The 18,870-nt window shown below is 37.7% G+C and overlaps 1 protein-coding gene across 4 annotated transcripts in view; it reads left to right on the forward strand.

Annotated features, from left to right (window-relative positions):
• Window positions 1–18,870, forward strand: part of MSH3 (mutS homolog 3) — a 181,068-nt gene that overhangs the window by 16,833 nt on the left and 145,365 nt on the right. For all 4 annotated transcript variants that reach the window (XM_067731131.1, XM_067731132.1, XM_067731134.1 and 1 more), the window contains exons 4-8: window positions 101–307; window positions 1,942–2,058; window positions 2,459–2,576; window positions 4,212–4,357; window positions 14,248–14,414. In XM_067731131.1, coding sequence (XP_067587232.1) covers window positions 101–307; window positions 1,942–2,058; window positions 2,459–2,576; window positions 4,212–4,357; window positions 14,248–14,414 — 755 coding nt within the window. The remainder of the gene's footprint in view (window positions 1–100; window positions 308–1,941; window positions 2,059–2,458; window positions 2,577–4,211; window positions 4,358–14,247; window positions 14,415–18,870) is intronic.

Consider the following 18,870-nt stretch of genomic DNA (forward strand, 5'->3'; position numbering starts at 1 on the left):
CACTTGGATTCACCAATTATTAGCCTTGTGCCAAATTTACGTTCTGGAACTATTATTACAGTTAATACTTTTTAAACTATAAAAATCTTTCGGTTGCCAGGACAAGACACTCAGTCATTGTGGATCATCACATAGCAGTTGTGAAAACTTACAGAAGACTTCTGATTCTAAACCATCTAACAAACGGACCAAAAGCATCTACACCCCCTTAGAATTACAATACATAGAAATGAAGCAGCAGCAGAAAGATGCAATTTTGTGTGTGGAATGTGGATATAAGTATAGATTCTTTGGGGAAGATGCAGAGGTAAGTTGTTTTCTCAGACACTGTTTCCTGTTTTTTTGTCCAGCCTTAAATATTTTCCAGTGTTTTTATTTCATTTTCTGACCTCATGGAGAAGCTAATGTGATCAATTACCTTCAAAAATACTTTCATTTAAAGTAAAAACTAAAAATAGACACAAGCAAACTTGGTGGATGCTAGATTTGTGGGGAAGGAAGTGAGGGGTCCCTATTGGAATGTTCGTGCTTATTCTCCATGGTGCTGGCCCAGTACCTTTCATCCATCGAAAGTCAGTTGTGAATGAACCATAATCATGTGAGTATTCCTAATGAAGACTCAAGCAAGAAAAAGAAAATTGAGATGTACAGATATTCCTCTTTTTACCCTTAACTTATGAATTTTCATAGCCAGGAACATAGTTAAATCTCAGTGGAAGAGCACATTAACTCTGCCAGCCACCAACAAGTGTGTGAAGTCTTACAGGTCTCCGTATATCAGCTGTCTTGCTATCTTAGTCTAAGGTGGGTTTGTATTTAATTTGGGGTGTTTGATAATGGCCTAAGTTAAGAAGGTTAAAAGTAAATTTGAGCATTTAGGGGCAAGCTTAGGCTTGGTATTGCTGGTGGTGCTGTTGAAGTCACGAATGATTGTGATGATCTCTTAGTTTTAGGCCTGGTTGGATAGTACATCTTCAGAGAGTGATGAGGTGGCTCGTCTGCCACCTCATGAATGGGGAGTGGAGACCTGGCCAACTTTTGTTCTTCTAGTGTCCTAAGTCCTGTGGCTGGAAAGTGGTGTTCTCTAGTTCAGATGGCATGATGCTCTCTTTTGTGTCATGAAATTAGACTTTGAAACAGCATCCGCGTGTTTCCTGAGGACAGGAACCACGTGGTTGGCCTCTTATAGATGAAGGGGTGAAAGAAGTGCTGTTGTCTGCCCTTCTCTCTAGGTTGAGTGCTAAATTCAGCCTTGACCACAGTAAAGACTGATGTCTTCTTGCCCTGCAGTGATGAACTAATACAGTTCAGAGACAGGTGGTATAGGGGAGTGAGAGTGGAGGAATGACTCCAATTCCGTGGCCCCAGTGGGCAATATCTAAGCCCTGGGACTTTGTAGAAAAACGTAGGGAATCAGGTGGTGCTGCCTGATTCTGCATTCCTATCATTCATGCATCATTAAGTAGCTAACCAGACCAGGGGGTTCTTTTCTCACTTCCTCAAAGATGCCCTCTGTCCAAGGAGGTTCATCATGTATGTATACTCTGTGGTATCTCCTAATTTTCAGTTATTTGCATGTGCTAAGTAGCAAATTCTTATTCTACTTCAGTCTCATGGTCTCTGTGTTGTGCAGGGAAAGCTCAGCACTTTTAAGGTTTTGATAGATCTAAGCACATAAAAGAAAACCTGTCATATTTTTCTGAGTTGTTTATAAATATAGATGTTGGCTTTGCGGTTAGGCCATGGACGCTGTTAAAAAAAAGATAAAACCATAGGCTTGTACACAGTGAATGTCTTTTAAACTTTTTATTGACATACCGCACAGAGAAGTGCACAAATCCTAAATGTATACCTTGATGGATTTTTAACAAAGTGAACAAACACTGCACAGGGAATCTAGAAGTAGAAATTTATTGATATTTTCTTCTTAAATTTTTTTAGATTGCAGCCCGGGAGCTCAATATCTATTGCCATTTAGATCACAACTTTATGACAGCAAGCATACCTACTCACCGGCTGTTTGTTCACGTACGCCGCCTTGTGGCCAAGGGATATAAGGTCAGCTTTGGCTTCAACTTGTGGGAAAAGGGGATTAGAGTCTCTTCCAGAGAGGGAAATGTTTTCTAAGATGGTAGGCTATAACTGGTTTTGGAATTTGATATTTTGGAGAAGTTAAAATTTGTCATAATTATTGGCAGTATAGCTCCATGAGTTTTTAACATACTAGATATTTAGGGTAAAAAGTTTTTTCAACTCTGTGATGGAGGGTTTCATAGTGATTTATCCACACTTGCAAGGTCCTTGTGGTACTTATTACTTAAGCCCTACCTCTGGACATTGTGGACTAATTTGTTTATTTTAAATGTTTCAGAATTAACCTTTCAAAGTCTAGAATTAATGTTTTGTTAACAAATTTTCCATCGTATTTGATATGCAGTATTTCTTACTTTTGTTGAAGGTGGGAGTTGTGAAACAAACTGAAACAGCTGCGTTAAAAGCCATTGGGGACAGCAAAAGTTCACTCTTTTCCCGGAAATTGACTGCTCTTTATACAAAATCTACACTTATTGGAGAAGATATCCTTTTCAAATAGGAATTGTTTTTCTTAAATGTTACAAGGACTTTGTTTTAAATAGCATTTTTTAAAACTGTTCTTTGATTGGGTACCTTTTTGATGAGATGAGGCAGTATGGTTACCTTGACCTGTGATTCGTAAGGTACTGAAGAGAGAAGAGTTGATATTGGCTGGAAAGAAGCATTTTTCAAATGCCATAGTAAAAGGAGAGTTCACTGTATTTTAAGAGCAAGAAAAAAGAGAGCCTGATAAAAGATGATAGCAAGTTAGCAACTGATGTGAAATTGCATCTTTCCTAGGCCTTTGTGGGCAGTGGTTAGGTGCTTAGGGCTTACAAGCTCTTGTAGATCTTCCTAAGATGAGACCTAAAAAATAGCTTATTTACTTCAAAATGTGAAAAGAAAACTACCAAGTTAACACACAGTTAACTGCTTATAAAACATAATAGTAGGTCATCTTCATTAATTGTTAGCATCATAAGAATTTTATTACTTTTCAAAATGGATTGTAAGCTTTCTCACTTGCAAGAACCCTCAGTGTATATAATGATTGCCCCCCAGTTTATAGTCATTGATAAATTCAATGAGTTACTCGAAGCAAAATGATTTTAACAGCAAAGTCATAAAATTCTATCAATTATTTAAAAACCAAATAATTATATATCAAATATGATAAGGAAGCATTTTGTTTACTGTGGAATGGGGTCAGGTCTCTCAGAATAAAAGAATGTAGGGATAAGGTCTTAAATGATACTGTGTGAAGGTATTGCTGTTATGGTTTATTACAGATGTGCTTATTTAGACGCCTGCTTAGCTTCTACCGAAATTCTGAAGGCTGTTTTATTCCATTAATACCATGAATATGGAACGATTATCACTCAGAGTGGACCCCAGACCATTAATAGCTCTTTGTTGTTTTAAGCTGATCAGGCTGTAAGAACTTCGCAATTTTATTGTTTCTTTTGCCTGAACTTGAGTCTCTTTCTCAAAGCCTGCTTCTAAAACAGCACCCCTCCGTGCTTCTCTTTTGCTGCTGCTGTAGCTCTTATCTGCTGATGCCCAAAGTGGATGTTCCCAGACTGACTTTGTCCAAAATCAGCTTTCATCCCTGAGAATTTATGTAATGGACTTACTGCACACACACACACACGCGCACACACACACACACACACACACGTATGTATGTTTCTGTTTTCTTTTTTGGTTTTCTTTTCTCATATCTTTTAAAAATTCTCTTGCTATGTCTGAGAGCTGTTAGGTACTTTAACGGAGGAAAGTAATTTACACTATTTTAGTGTATCCATGCTTTGACTTGTGGAATTAAACATCATGAGATTGTTAAGGAGTCAAGGCTCAGCCTTATCCAAGTAAAGCAGAGGGTTAAACATTGGTGCTTCCACAGGATCTGAGGCATATCACAGGCCCTTTGGAAGTGAGAGGATAATAGTTGTCTGTTCTCATGAGTCTTATATCTTAGGGAAGATAAGTCATGTAACTATGATCAGAATAAATCAGAAGAGTAAATGCTGTATGGAAGAGTTTTGCATAAAGCAAAAATGCCCAGGAAAATGAACCATTATTTTAAGGGAGAAAAGCTAATGGGAATGTAGCATTTGTTTTTCTTTAATGATTATTACATGTAAATCCTTTAGTCAAGCTGGATGATGCTGTTAATGTCGATGAGATAATGACTGATACTTCTACCAGCTATCTTCTGTGTATCTGTGAAAATAAGGAAAATGTTAAAGACAAAAAAAAGGGGAACGTTTTCATTGGACTTGTGGTAAGTACTTTGTAGGTGAAGAATGAATGATAGGGACTTCCCTGGTGGCGCAGTGGTTAAGAATCCGCCTGCCAGTGCAGGGGACACAGGTTCAAGCCCTGATCCGCGAAGATCCCACATGCTGCGGAGCATCTAAGCCCGTGAGCCACAACTGTTGAGCCTGCGCTCTAGAGCCCACGAACCACAACTATTGAGCCTGTGCACCTAGAGCCTGTGCTCTGCAGCAAGAGAAGCCACCGCAATGAAAGGCCCGTGCACCACAACGAAGAGTAGCCCCCGCTCGCCACCACTAGAGAAAGCCAGCACACAGCAACGAAGATCCAACACAGCCAAAAATAAATAAATAAAATTTAAAAAAAGAACAAATGATAGATGTTCAAGGAATCTTTAAATATGTGTAATCATGTATGGTTTATAATGAGGCTATCTGATGGGTTGTGTCCTCAAGTAATTATACTAGAAAAATATTTTCCTCCCAATTTTATATGTTAAGTTACTAGTTATAATTTTCTCAGGTGGCTACTTGGCACTCTGTGCTATGGAGAGATCCAGATAGTTTCTGTCCATGGGCTCTAGCAGTTTAGGGTTGAAGATTGACCCAGTGACAGGCATGCATGTGGACAGTGTACAGATAGCAGAATAAAAGTCAACACATGCATGGATAACAAAGGGTTTTACAAATTTCCTCTAGGGATTTGAAGTTAAACACAAATGATTATGGGATTGTCATATCTAGTTTAGAGGAAAGTTTGAGAGTTAAAGGGAAATGATAGCTGGCTAGTACAAAACTCTTTTTAGTAAGGATTAGGAATATTTATAACCAGTCTTCCAGGTAAGTATAATTTGTGAATCATAGTTTTATTGATTTTGCCTTCTGGCAATTTGTGAGCAGATTTGCCCATTTATAGACTTACTTGGACTCTGCTTAAAATCTTAGGTTTAAGGACCCTTTGGAACTATTAGACTCCCTTGTTCTGTTAAGCACAAGTAGGATACTTTGCCTAATAATAACTCATTCTCTTTGTTTTTTGCAAACTTCTGCAACCAGCTACAATATCAACAAAAATTCTTACAACCCAAATGTCTCCAAAGTACCTTTTAATAACTCATTCTGACTGCATAACTTTGTGCTAACTTGACATTTGCTTAATCAGTAAGCCTTTCTCTCTGGACTTTGCATTACTGTTGGATGGCTCTAAATGATTTTTTTACCCTTGAGAAGCACTTTTTATCTAGCTGCAGGCAATTGAACCTACCTACAAATAGTAAGGTTACTTGCTTTTAAGCTTTATCAGATGTAATGTGCTATTTTATATTTACCTGGAACTCAATCTAAGGAGCAGAGCTGATAGTATACAACTCCTACTTTGTGCGGTTAGAAATATGCTCTGGCCTACTGCCAAAGTTAACCGTAGTGTATGAACTGGCATGCAAAAAAAAAAAAACCAAAGAAATGATAGTTTGCATCTCAGGCATTTTCTTGGGACCCATTCTTTACCTCACCAACCACTTTTGGGCTGATGACATCCAGAGGTCTGGTCCAGGCTGCACCTCTCTTGTGAGCTCCAGGCTCTTGCTTCCAACTCTTCATTGGACAAGGCACTCAAATTCAGTGTGGCTGAAACGGATCTCATCTTCCTTTACCCTGTTCTTGCTGGGTTTTTCCCTGTTGTGGTGAGTGTCACATGTTCCCCAGTCACTACCTAGGAGTCATCCTTTGGATACTGGTAGTTAGTCTGAAATCAAAGGCTTTTGTGTTGTAGTGCCACTGCCATCAGGCCCGCTACCGTCAGGCTGGGCAATGCACAGCTTTATACAGACTGACTATGGGTTTATCAGTGTTACATATCACACAGAGTAGTACATGTTGCAGGTTTTATGACATAGACCATTTCTCTGATTTAGAAAAGCAGAGGGGAATTTATCTGGCTGATAAATTTATTACTTGAACTTCTGTTAATAGCTTTTGTAAAAATTTGGTTGTAGATTGGGAGATAAACTTATATGTGTATGCTAATGTACTTACAGTCAAGCTATCTGGCCACTAGAGAAGGCCTCTGGACTAGAATTAAGGAACTTCCTTGAGCCAAAAATGAGTGATTTTTTAAAAAGTTATAGAATAATCAAGGAAAAAATGCATAAAACAGAAATTTACAGTGTAATATTGAGACAACCACCCAGGTTAGGAAATACAGCACTGCTCACAGAAGGGCCCCTTCCCTCTGGAGGTAACCATAATCCAGACTTTAAGGTAATAATTCCCTTGCTTTTAGATACAGTTTTACGTCCTTAAAAAGTATATAAATGTAAATATATTGTATGTATCCTTTTGGGTCTTGCTTCTTTGTTTACCATTTTGTACATGGGATTTATCAGATATTACATGTGTTACCTTAGTAGTTTTTTTGTTATCATTGCTACATTGTATTTCATTTTACAGTTTTTTTATTCTTGTGGATTCTTTCCAGTTTTTGCTTGTACAAAGGATACACTGTCAACCTTTTTGCACATGCCTTATACATGTGCCTGAGTTTCTCAAGAGTATATAGGTAGGGGAGGAGTTGCTGAGTTATAGGATGTGGATGTTTTCAGCTTTCTTAGAAAATGCCAGGCAGTTTTCTGGAGAGGCTGTGTCAGTTGACTTTCCACCAGCCATCCATGAGTGTAGGGACTGGTTGTTTTTCCTCCTGTTAGCTCATGCAGTCTGTTACTGGCCCCATGCCTTTCGTAATTGTCAGTAGTGAGTAAGAGTGTGGCTTGTGGAGTCAGACTATGTGAATCTTGCCTCCACCACTTTATTGCCCCTTGACCTTCAGTAAATTACTTAATCTTTTTCTTCTCTTCCAAACGATGATCTTTTCCAGGTTATCTTGGCTATTATTGGCTTGGGGTGATGGAGATGGCTTTTACTTATCATAGTTGTTTCCCTGGATAGACTATGTACATAGTGTTTATCAGAGTTTGTTATATTTGATTTTTTTTGCAAAAATTATACTTTTTTTTCCTTCAACGTTTTTATTGGAGTATAATTGCTCTACATTGGTGCGTTAGCTTCTGCTGTATAACAAAGTGAATCAGCTGTATGTATACATATATCCCCATATCCCCTCCCTCTTGCGTCTCCCTCCCACCCTCCCTATCCCACCCCTCTAGGTGGTCACAAAGCACCGAGCTGATCTCCCTGTGCTATGTGGCTGCTTCCCACTAGCTATCTGTTTTACATTTGGTAGTATATATATGTCCATGCCACTCCCTCACCTTGTCCCAGCCCACCCCTCCCTCTCCCCATGTCCTCAAGTACACTCTCCATGCCTACGTCGTTATTCCAGTCCTGCCCTTAGGTTCTTCAGAATCTTTTTTTTTTTTTTGGATTCCATATATATGTGTTAGCATACAGTGTTTATTTTTCTTTTTCTGACTTAGTTTACTCTGTATGACAGACTCTAGGTCCATCCACCTCACTACAAATAACTCAATTTCGTTTCTTTTTATGGCTGAGTAATATTCCATTGTATATATGTGCCACATCTTCTTTATCCATTCATCTATTGATGGACACTTAGGTTGCTTCCATGTCCTGGCTATTGTAAATAGTGCTGCAATGAACATTGTGGTACATGACTTTTTGAATTATGGTTTTCTCAGGGTATATGCCCAGTAGTGTTATTGCTAGGTCATATGGTAGTTCTATTTTTAGCTTTTTAAGGAACCTCCATACTGTTCTCCCTAGTGGCTGTATCAATTTACATTCCCACCAACAGTGCAAGAGGGTTCCCATTTTTCCACACCCTCTCCAGCATTTATTGTTTGTAGACTTTCTGATGATGGCCCTTCTGACCAGTGTGAGGTGATACCTCATTGTAGTTTTGATTTGCATTTCTCTAATGTTTAATGATGTTGAGCATCCTTTCATGTGTATGTTGGCAATCTGTATATCTTTGGAGAAATGTCTATTTAGGTCTTCTGCCCATTTTTGGATTGGGTTGTTTGCTTTTTTGATATTGAGCTGCATAAGCTGCTTGTATATTTTGGAGAGTAAACCTTTGTCAGTTGCTTCATTTGCAAATATTTTCTCCCATTCTGAGGGTTGTCTTTTTGTCTTGTTTATGGTTTCCTTTGCTGTGCAAAAGCTTTTAAGTTTCATTAGGTCCCATTTGTTTATTTTTGGTTTTGTTTCATTTCTCTAGGGGGTGGGTCAAAAAGGATCTTGCTGTGATTTATGTCATAGAGTGTTCTGCTTATGTTTTCCTCTAAGAGTTTTATAGTGTCTGGCCTTACATTTAGGTCTTTAATCCAGTTTGAGTTTATTTTTATGTACGGTGTTAGGGAGTGTTCTAATTTCATTCTTTACATGTAGCTGTCCAGTTTTCCCAGCACCACTTATTGAAAAGGCTGTCTTTTCTCCATCGTATATTCTTGCCTGCTTTATCAAAAATAAGGTGACCATAAGTGTGTGGGTTTATCTTTGGGCTTTCTGTCTTGTTCCATTGATCTATATTTCTGTTTTTATGCCAGTACCATACTGTCTTGATCACTGTAGCTTTGTAGTATAGTCTGAAGTCAAGGAGCCTGATTTCTCCATCTCCATTTTTCTTACTCAAGATTGCTTTGGCTATTTGGGGTCATTTTTGTTCTGGTTCTGTGAAAAATGCCATTGGTAGTTTGATAGGGACTGCACTAAATCTGTACATTGCTTTGGGTAGTATAGTCATTTTCACAATGTTGATTCTTCCAATCCAAGAGTAAATCTCCATCTGTTTGTATCATCTTTAATTTCTTTCATCAGTGTCTTACAGTTTTCTGCATACAGGTTTTTTGTCTCCTTGGATAGGTTTATTCCTAGGTATTTTATTTTTTTTTTGTTGCAATGGTAAATGGGAGTCTTTCCTTAATTTCTCTTTCAGATTTGTCATCATTAGTGTATAAGAATGCAAGAGATTTCTGTGCATTATTTTGTATCTGCTACTTTACCAGATTAATTGATTAGCTCTAGTAGTTTTCTGGTAGCATCTTTGGGATTCTCTATGTATAGTATCATGTCATCTGAAAACAGTGACAGTTTTACTTCTTTTCCAATTGGATTCCTTTTTTTGGTTTTCGTCTCTGATTGCTGTGGCTAAAACTTCCAAAACTGTGTTGAATAATAGTGGTGAGAGTGGGCAAGCTTGTCTTGTTCCTGATCTTAGAGGAAATGGTTTCAGTTTTTCACCATTGAGAACAAGGTTGGCTGTGGGTTTGTCATATATGGCCTTTATTATGTTGGGGTAAGTTCCCTCTATGCCTACTTTCTTGGAGGGTTTTTATCATAAGTGGGGTGTTGAATTTTGTCGAAAGCTTTCTCTGAATCTGTTGAGATGATCATATGGTTTTCTCCTTCAGTATGATAATATGGTTTATCACATTGATTGATTTGTGTATATTGAAGAATCCTTGTATTCCTGGGATAAACTCCACTTGATCAGGGTGTATGATCCTTTTAATGTGCTGTTGGATTCTGTTTGCTAGTATTTTGTTGAGGATTTTTGCATCTATCTTCGTCAGTGATAGATGGCCTGTAGTTTTCTTTCTTTGTGACATCTTTGTCTGGTTTTGGTATCAAGGTGATGGTGGCCTCGTAGAATGAGTTTGGGAGTGTTCCTCCCTCTGCTTTATTTTGGAAGAGTTTCAGAATGATAGGTGTTAAGTCTTCTCTAAATGTTTGCTAGAATTTGCCTGTGAAGCCATCTGGTCCCAGGCTTTCGTTTGTTGAAAGATTTTTAATCACAGTTTCCAATATCAGTGCTTGTGATTGGTCTGTTTATATTTTCTATTTTTTCCTGGTTCAGTATCGGAAGGTTGTGCTTTTCTAAGAATTTGTCCATTTCTTCCAGGTTGGCCATTTTATTGGCATAGAGTTGCTTGTAGTAATCTCTCATGATCCTTTGTATTTCTGCAGTGTCAGTTGTTACTTCTTTTTCATTTCTAATTCTGTTGATTTGAGTCTTCTCCCTTTTTTTCTTGATGAGTCTGGCTAATGGTTTATCAATTTTGTTTATCTTCTCAAAGAACCAGCTTTTAGTTTTATTGATCTTTGCTATTGTTTCCTTCATTTCTTTTTCATTTATTTCTGATCTGATCTTTATGATTTCTCTCCTTCTGCTAACCGTGGGGTTTTTTTTTGTTTTTCTTTCTCTAATTACTTTAGGTGTAAGGTTAGGTTGTTTATTCGAGATGTTTCTTGTTTCTTGAAGTAGTATTGTATTGCTATAAACTTCCCTCTTAGAACTGCTTTTGCTGCATCCCATAGCTTTTGGGTTGTCATGTTTTCATTGTCATTTGTTTCTAGGTATTTTTTGATTTCCTCTTTGATTTCTTGAGTGATCTCTTGGTTATTTAGTACTGTATTGTTTAGCCTCCATGTGTTTGTATTTTTTACAGTCTTTTGCCTGTAATTGATATCTAGTTTTATAGCATTGTGTTTGGAAAAGATAATTGATACAATTTCAATTTTCTTAAATTTATCAAGGCTTGATTTGTGACCCAAGATATGATCTATCGTGGAGAATGTTCTATGAGCACTTGAGAATAAAGTGTATTCTGTTGTTTTTGGATGGAATGTGCTATAAATATCATTTAAATCCATCTTGTTTAATGTGTCATTTAAAGCTTGTGTTTCCTTATTTATTTTCATTTTGGATGATCTGTCCATTGGTGAAAGTGGGGTGTTAAAGTGTTAAAGTGGGGTGATTGTGTTACTGTTGATTTCCCCTTTTATGACTGTTAACATATACAGCACCTTATATATTGAGGTGCTCCTATGTTGGGTGCATAAATATTTACAATTGTTATATCTTCTTGGATTGATCCCTTGATCATTATGTAGTGTCCTTCTTTGTCTCTTGTAATAGTCTTTATTTTTATTTATATATTCATTTATTATTTTTGGCTGTGTTGGGTCTTCGTTTCTGTGCGAGGCCTTTCTCTAGTTGCGGCAAGCGGGGGGCCACTCTTCATCGCGGTGTGTGGGCCTCTCACTGTCGCGGCCTCTCTTGTTGCGGAGCACAAGCTCCAGATGCGCAGGCTCAGTAGTTGTGGCTCACGGGCCTAGTTGCTCCGCGGCATGTGGGATCTTCCCAGACCGTGGCTCGAACCCATGTCCCCTACATTGGCAGGCAGATTCTCAACCACTGCGCCACCAGGGAAACCCAGTAGTCTTTATTTTAAAGTCTATTATATCTGATATGAGAATTTCTACTCCAGCTTTTTTTTGATTTCCATTTGCGTGGAATATCTTTTTCCATCCCCTCACTTTCAGTCTGTATATGTCCCTAGGTCTGAAGTCGGTCTCTTGAAGATAGCATATGTACAGGTCTTGTTTTTTTTATCCATTCAGCCAGTCTGTGTATTTTGGTTGGAGCATTTAGTCCATTTACATTTAAGGTAATTATTGATATGTATGTTCCTATTACCATTTTCTTAATTGTTTTGGGTTTGTTATTGTAGGTCTTTTCCTTCTCTTGTGTTTCCTGCCTAGAGAAGTTCCTTTAGCATTTGTTGTAAAGCAGATTTGGTAGTGCTGAATTCTCTTAGCTTTTGCTTGTCTGTAAAGGCTTTAATTTCTCTGTTGAACCTGAATGAGATCCCTGCTGGGTAGAGTAATCTTTTTCCTTTTCGTCAGTTTAAATATGTCCTGCCACTCCCTTCTGGCTTGCAGAGTTTCTGATGAAAGATCAACTGTTAACCTTATGGGGATTCCCTTGTATGTTATTTGTTGCTTTTCCCTTGCTGCTTTTAATATTTTTTCTTTGTATTTAATTTTTGATAGTTTGATTAATATGTGTCTTGGAGTGTTTCTCTTTGGATTTCTCCTGTATGGGACTCTCTGCGCTTCCTGGGCTTTATTGACTATTTCCTTTCCCATATTAAGGAAATTTTCAACTATAATCTCTTCAAATATTTTCTTAGTCCCTTTCTTTTTCTCTTCTTGTGGGACCCCTATAATTCAAATTATGGTGCGTTTAATGTTGTCCCAGAGGTCTCTGAGACTGTCCTCAGTTCTTTTCATTCTTTATTGTTCATTCTGCTCTGTGGTAGTTATTTCCACTATTTTGTCTTCCAGGTCACTTATCTGTTCTTCTGCCTGAATTATTCTGCTATTGATTCCTTCTAGAGAATTTTAAATTGCATTTTTTGTGGTGGTCATCATTGTTTGTTTGCTCTTTAGTTCTTCTAGGTCCTTGTTAAACGTTTCTTGTGTTTTCCTCATTCCTCATTCCTGATCCATTTCCAGGAGTTTGGATTATCTTTTCTATCATTGCTCTGAATTCTTTTTCAGGTAGACTCTGTATTTCCTCTTCATTTTTTTGCTCTGGTGGGTTTTTGCCTTGCTCCTTCACCTGCTGTGTATTTCTCTGTCTTCTCCTTTTGTTTAACTTACTGTGTTTGGGGTGTCCTTTTCCTAGTCTGCAGGTTCGTAGTTCCCGTTGTTTTTGGTGTCTGCCCCCATTGGGTAAGTTTGGTTGAGTGGGTTGTGTAGGCTTCCTGGTGGAGGGTACTGGTGCCTGTGTTCTGGTGGGCAGGACCACATCTGGTGGTGTGTTTTGGGGTGTCTGTGAACTTAGTATGAGTTTAGGCAGCCTCTCTGCTAATGGGTGGGGTCGTGTTTCTGTCTTGCTAGTTGTTTGGCATGGGGTGCCTAGCATTGGAGCTTGCTGGTTGTTGAGTGGAGCTGGGTCTTAGCGTTGAGATGGAGATCTCTGGGAGAGCTCTCACAGATTGATTTACATGGTGCTGGGAGGTCTCTGATGGACCAATGTCCTGAATTCGGCTCTCCCACGTCAGAGGCTCAGGCCTGACAGCCTGCTGGAGCACCCTGAACCATCAGCCACACGGCTGGAGAAGATGAGCTGTGAGTTGGGTGTCAGCCACTGCCCTGTTGTAGTTCTGTCTCAGCTGTCTCCAAAGTTCACCCAGATACATTGGGTTATTCCACCATTCCTCAGAACTTGCATATGCCAGTCTGGGATTTGTAGGTGTCTTCCTGTTACTCTTCATTGAAATACCTTGCATTGGTAGTGAGAGATATGCTAATAGTGTTAGTTCTCTTCAGTTCAGAGACTGGGACAGTCTGAGCCTTCATGTGGCCAAGTCAGGAGCAGCTGGCCAGCGGTCCCAAAGTGATAACATGTCAGATTCCAAGAAGGCTTTTGCAACTAGAGAAAGCCCGCATGCCGCAACGGAGACCCAATGCAGCCAAAAAAAATCTTTTTAACTAAAAAAACCAAAAGAATGTGACTCCAATAAAGAAATTAACATGCCAGAAAGAAAAGCTGTGTAGTGGATGCTGTGGTGAGCCACCCAGACCTCGCCTTCAGGACAGACACTCCCATCCCCCCTATATTTTTTATTTATTAATTTTATATATTGAAATAGTACCTTACTCCTACTGTGGTGGCCATGTTTCTAGAAACATATCACTTCTTACTCTCAGTATTGGCAGCCACTATTTGTACAGTACTTTATAGCTTAGAAGGTGTTCATTTATTTTCTGATTTGACCCTTACAATAACTCTGTGAGGGAAGTAGGCTGGTTTATCCCCAGTTACAGAGGATGACCCTGAGGCCCAGGAGGGTTTAATGACTTGTCACAGTCACTCAGTCCGGTGTGTTAGATCCAGGACTTAGTTGGACTCAGGGTGCCTCTCTAAAATCCCATCTAGCATAGTTTAGATTGGTGAGTCTGACTTCTTATTTAAGAGTCTTGGAAAGCAGACAGGTTTTCAAACATTTTAGAAATGCAAGTACATACTTGTGAGTGTCGTCTTTACTATTTCCACGTTTATTAATGCTGTGTCATAGTTACAATGGGGAAAATATATATATTTTCTGTGCCATTATATTTTTGTTTTTAGGGGGTGCAGCCCACCACAGGTGAGGTTGTGTTCGACAGTTTCCAGGACTCTGCTTCCCGTTCAGAGCTAGAAACTCGGATATTATGCCTGCAGCCAGTGGAGCTTCTGCTTCCATCAGACTTGTCAGAGCAAACAGAGATGCTCATCCACAGGACCACAGCTGTGAGGTGAGTTGGCACATTGCTGGAAAGTCATGTTGATTCTGAAACTTAGATCTGATTCCCAAACTGATAATAAAGTTGTTAAAAATGATTTTTCTTTATAAAAATATTTCATCAGTAGTAGTGGAAATTCCGAAAAAGAAAACCAAAATGACCCTTAATGTCACCTTAATGAAGGCTTTTAGAAGTTGCTCTTTTTAAAGGGGGTTATGATATTTAATGAAATTATTTGAAATTAAAGGGTTTATGATATTATTAAATGATATTATTTGGTAATTAATCTTCAGTTTCTGCAGGTAATCATTTCTTAGAAAGTTTATATAATTTTGGAAATGCCTTATTTGTGCTGCAAGTTTCAATTTGTGGCTGAGTCCACTAGTTAAATTTACTAGATCTCTGGTCACTCCTCTTATTTATGAGGCAGTGTGCTAGGCACGATGGCGTATGGAGGGAGAAGATGTGCTTGTGATATGTGTCTGGCAGAGTTCATAATCCAGCGGGAGAAGCAGATGTGTAGAGACCTAACTGGATTCCCAAAACATGATGTATTGCATGACAGACATGAAGGTGCCTAGGTGAGAAGATTCTGTACTGTTACCCAAGGAGTTTGGTGGGAGAAGAGACTGAAAAGGTGGGCTGGGGCCCGGGTGAAGAGGACTTTATATATTGAGGAATTTGGACTTTAGACCAGGCCGGAGAGCCCACGAAGATTTATATTTAATAGGTTGACAAATCAGTTGGAAAATCAAATTAATTGATTCAGTGAAGTTCTGTATGTTTCTTTGTTCTTCGAGTTAAATGTTCCTTTTTCATCTGACTTGAAATTCTTTCAAAGTAGCTTTCAAAATATGTTTTTCTGATTGTAACCCTAATCCATATTCATTTAGGAAAAGTTGAGAGTTAAAAAAACCCCATAAAAATAACAAGCTATAACTCAGAGATAACTACTGTTAAACATCTTGGTGTATTATTTCTGGGTATAATCATTTTTTGTTTATAAACTTTGATTCATGTTACAAAATCAGTTTTGTATTCTGTTTTTTTTAAAATTCCCCATGTATTTTTTTACTTTATTATGGAAAATTTCAAACGTATATGAAATTATACTGAATAGTTTAGTGAACCCCATGAATCCATCAACCAGCTTCAGTATTTCTCAACCAGCCAATCTCATTTCATCTATAACTCTACGCTCTCCATCCCTGGATTATTTATCTGAAGCAAATTCTAGAGAACATCATTGCATCTGCCAATATTTCAGTCAGTATTTATGAAGACAAGATGACTACATAACATTCAGTCATATAAGTGGATCATACAGTAATTTATCTATTCCCCTTTTGTTAGATTGTTTTCATTTTTTTCAGTATTACAAATATTGCTATGATGAATATCCATGCATAGAAATATTTGTGTGCATTTCTGATTATTTCCTTAAGCTAAATTCCTGAAAGTGGAATTAATTGGTTAGAGAGTATAAACATTTAGGAAACTCTTGATTGCTTGCTAGAGTTGGTAATATTAATTTATACTTCTACCACTGTAGTATAGGTAGGTTGTTTGAGCCCTTGCTAGTATGGGAAGTGATCACTGAAATAATTTCTGCCAATTGGATAGACGAAAAATTCTGCATGAATTCCCCTTATTTTGTTCTTAATCCTTTTCTGACAGTGTTCAAACTTGGATAATTAAAAGTCAGACAAGTAGACTTGATAAGGGATGCTGCCTTTGGAGGGCTAAAAAAGTTAATAAAATCTCTAAAGATTTTAAAGATAGTCTTCTAAAACTATATTTCCCATATTTTATATCTTTGATTTTGTTAATTTTCCTTCATACCTGAGTGTATATTTGATTAAATTAGATGTAATTGAGATTAAAATTGATCAGTTGAATCAACACTCATTTTTCTGATTTCCACTTATTTTTTAGCTTTCATTTATTTATTTTCATAATTTATGATTTATTTTTAGTAGAATACTATGATTCAAACCAGTACTACTGAACAACAGCTAGAAATGAAGACCACATTAAGATTTTGAAACAGCACATCATTTAGAAATCTTTCACACAAGATATAATGCTCAACAGACAAATGTATAAATTAATGTAGACAACTGGAAATTCTTCAGTTGGCATAGATTATCCCATTTTGGTGACAAACACTTTTTTAACTAGACAAAATATTTGAGACTATATTATCATATCTCATACCATGATTATTATTCATTCTCAGAAAATTGGATATATTCAATTCTAGCTACAGTATAATCACAGCATTCTAACTAGAAAGTCTTCTTTTTTTTTAACATCTTTATTGGAGTATAATTGCTTTACATTGTTGTGTTAGTTTCTGTTGTATAACAAAGTGAATCAGCTATATATATATACATAGATCCCCATATCTCCTCCCTCTTGCGTCTCCCTCCCACCCTCCCTATCCCACCCCTCTAGATGGTCACAACGCACTTATTTTTATAAAAAAATAAAGGCAAAATTCAATAAAACATTCCACAAAGACATTGCCAAAATGGAATTTTTTGGCTGGCAAGCCTGGGGATGTTCCTAAATGTTTACTCATCAAATGAGATTCAAAAGCCATTTGGCATACCAAAGATAGTTTGGGTGTCATATGTGGGTTTTACCAAATTTGATGACTGCCTTTGTCTTGTTTTATTTTGTACTTTTCTGGTTAGCATTGGGAGTATGTAATTTTTTCTGTGTGTACTAACCACATGTAATTTTTTATTTTATTCACATAATGGACTAAACACTCAACAGTTAATCCACATTTCTGTGTAGTCTAAAGCTGATCCATATCTAGGTGTAGAATGGAGCAGTAGAGATTCAAAAGTCAAACGGTCAAGCAGTGTGGCTCTTGTGACATAGGGTTTGGGTTCGAAAATTGGCTTTCCTCGTAGCGACTTTGGTTGAATTACTCAATTGTGTTGTCCTTCAGTTTCCTTTTCTGTAAAATAGAGAAAGTAAGCGTGTTTACCTCATAGGATTGCTGTGAGCATTAAATAAGTTAAAATAAAGGCAAAGTGCTTGAAACAGCACCCAGCATAAAAAGCTCTCTATAGATGGAAGCTGTTCTTTCTGTTATTCCCATCAGCCATTATCTCTCTGAATACTGCCTCTCCCCTCTGCTCCACTAGACCTCCTACTAGAAGTATGTTGGATCTTCATATTCTACTCTCTGTGCATGGCCCTTTACGGTGTCATCTCCCATCCACAGCTATGATTTTCATATGGTTTTTGGCCCTTGGGGATTTCCTTTTTTTTTTTTTTGAATCTCTTGAAAAAACATTTTTGATTATATATTAATTCACTATTTCTCTGTATTTTTAGTGTACTGCCTGGACCAATTAAGCCTCCATACTTAATGGTAGCATTCCATTATTTTTATGCTTAGAAATATCTCTCCTTATTCTGAAAACACTTACACAATTACTTATATTTTATTTTAGTCGATTTATTATTTTAAAAAAATTTTTACATTCAACTTCTAATTCACTTTTATTTTGCTTTACTGTGTGAAGTGTGGTCCTACCTTAATTTCTCCCTAAATGCTAGTGGGTCCACTTTAACATCCATACAATTTAGCTTTTATCAACCTGAGATACAGTTCCTAGCCTTGTTTAAAAGAAAAAAAAAGAAAAAGTTAGCAACGGGGATCGGGAATGCTTTTTTTTTTTTTTTGCGGTATGCGGGCCTCTCACTTGTTGTGGCCTCTCCCGTTGCGGAGCACAGGCTCCGGACGCGCAGGCTCAGCGGCCATGGCTCACGGGTCCAGCCGCTCCGCGGCATGTGGGATCTTCCCGTACCGGGGCACGAACCCATGTCCCCTGCATCGGCAGGCGGACTCTCAACCACTGCGCCACCAGGGAAGCCCGGGAATGCTTTTAATTAGGGTATGAAGAACAGAGCTTGCCAAAACTCTGTTCCATATTTACTACCAGTAAATAACATAGCATTGAATTTTCAAGGAGAAAAGTTTGTTTTGTGTTTCTGGTGGTATCTTCTTCTTTGTTTTAAATAGTGATGGGTAGGTTCTTGAGTCTCAGATTTAGAATTCCTTTTTTTTTCTTACACTATAAACCTGAAGTTAAAACCATCCGTTTTTGTCACTTAGTGGTTGATATTTTATTAATACTGAAGACATAATAGAGCTTTGTGAGAAAAGGCAGAATGTTTTGGAATTACAGAATATCCATTTTAAGTACGTATTAGGTTTTTTGTTTTGTTTTGTACTTTTTAACTTTGACCACAAGAGGTCTCCAAAGCATTTCATATACCATGGGTAACAATTGAAAGACTACGAAAAGCTTTACTTTTATTTGTCTAGATACAGAATTAATTTGTATTGTATGATAATTTAGAGTAAATAACTATTAGTCAAAGATAGTCCTAAGCTAAATTTATTCTTTCTCAATAATGATAAACTATCAATTTTTCTTCAGTG

This window comes from Pseudorca crassidens, chromosome 3, assembly GCF_039906515.1.
Source record: "Pseudorca crassidens isolate mPseCra1 chromosome 3, mPseCra1.hap1, whole genome shotgun sequence".
Classification (NCBI taxonomy): domain Eukaryota; kingdom Metazoa; phylum Chordata; class Mammalia; order Artiodactyla; family Delphinidae; genus Pseudorca; species Pseudorca crassidens.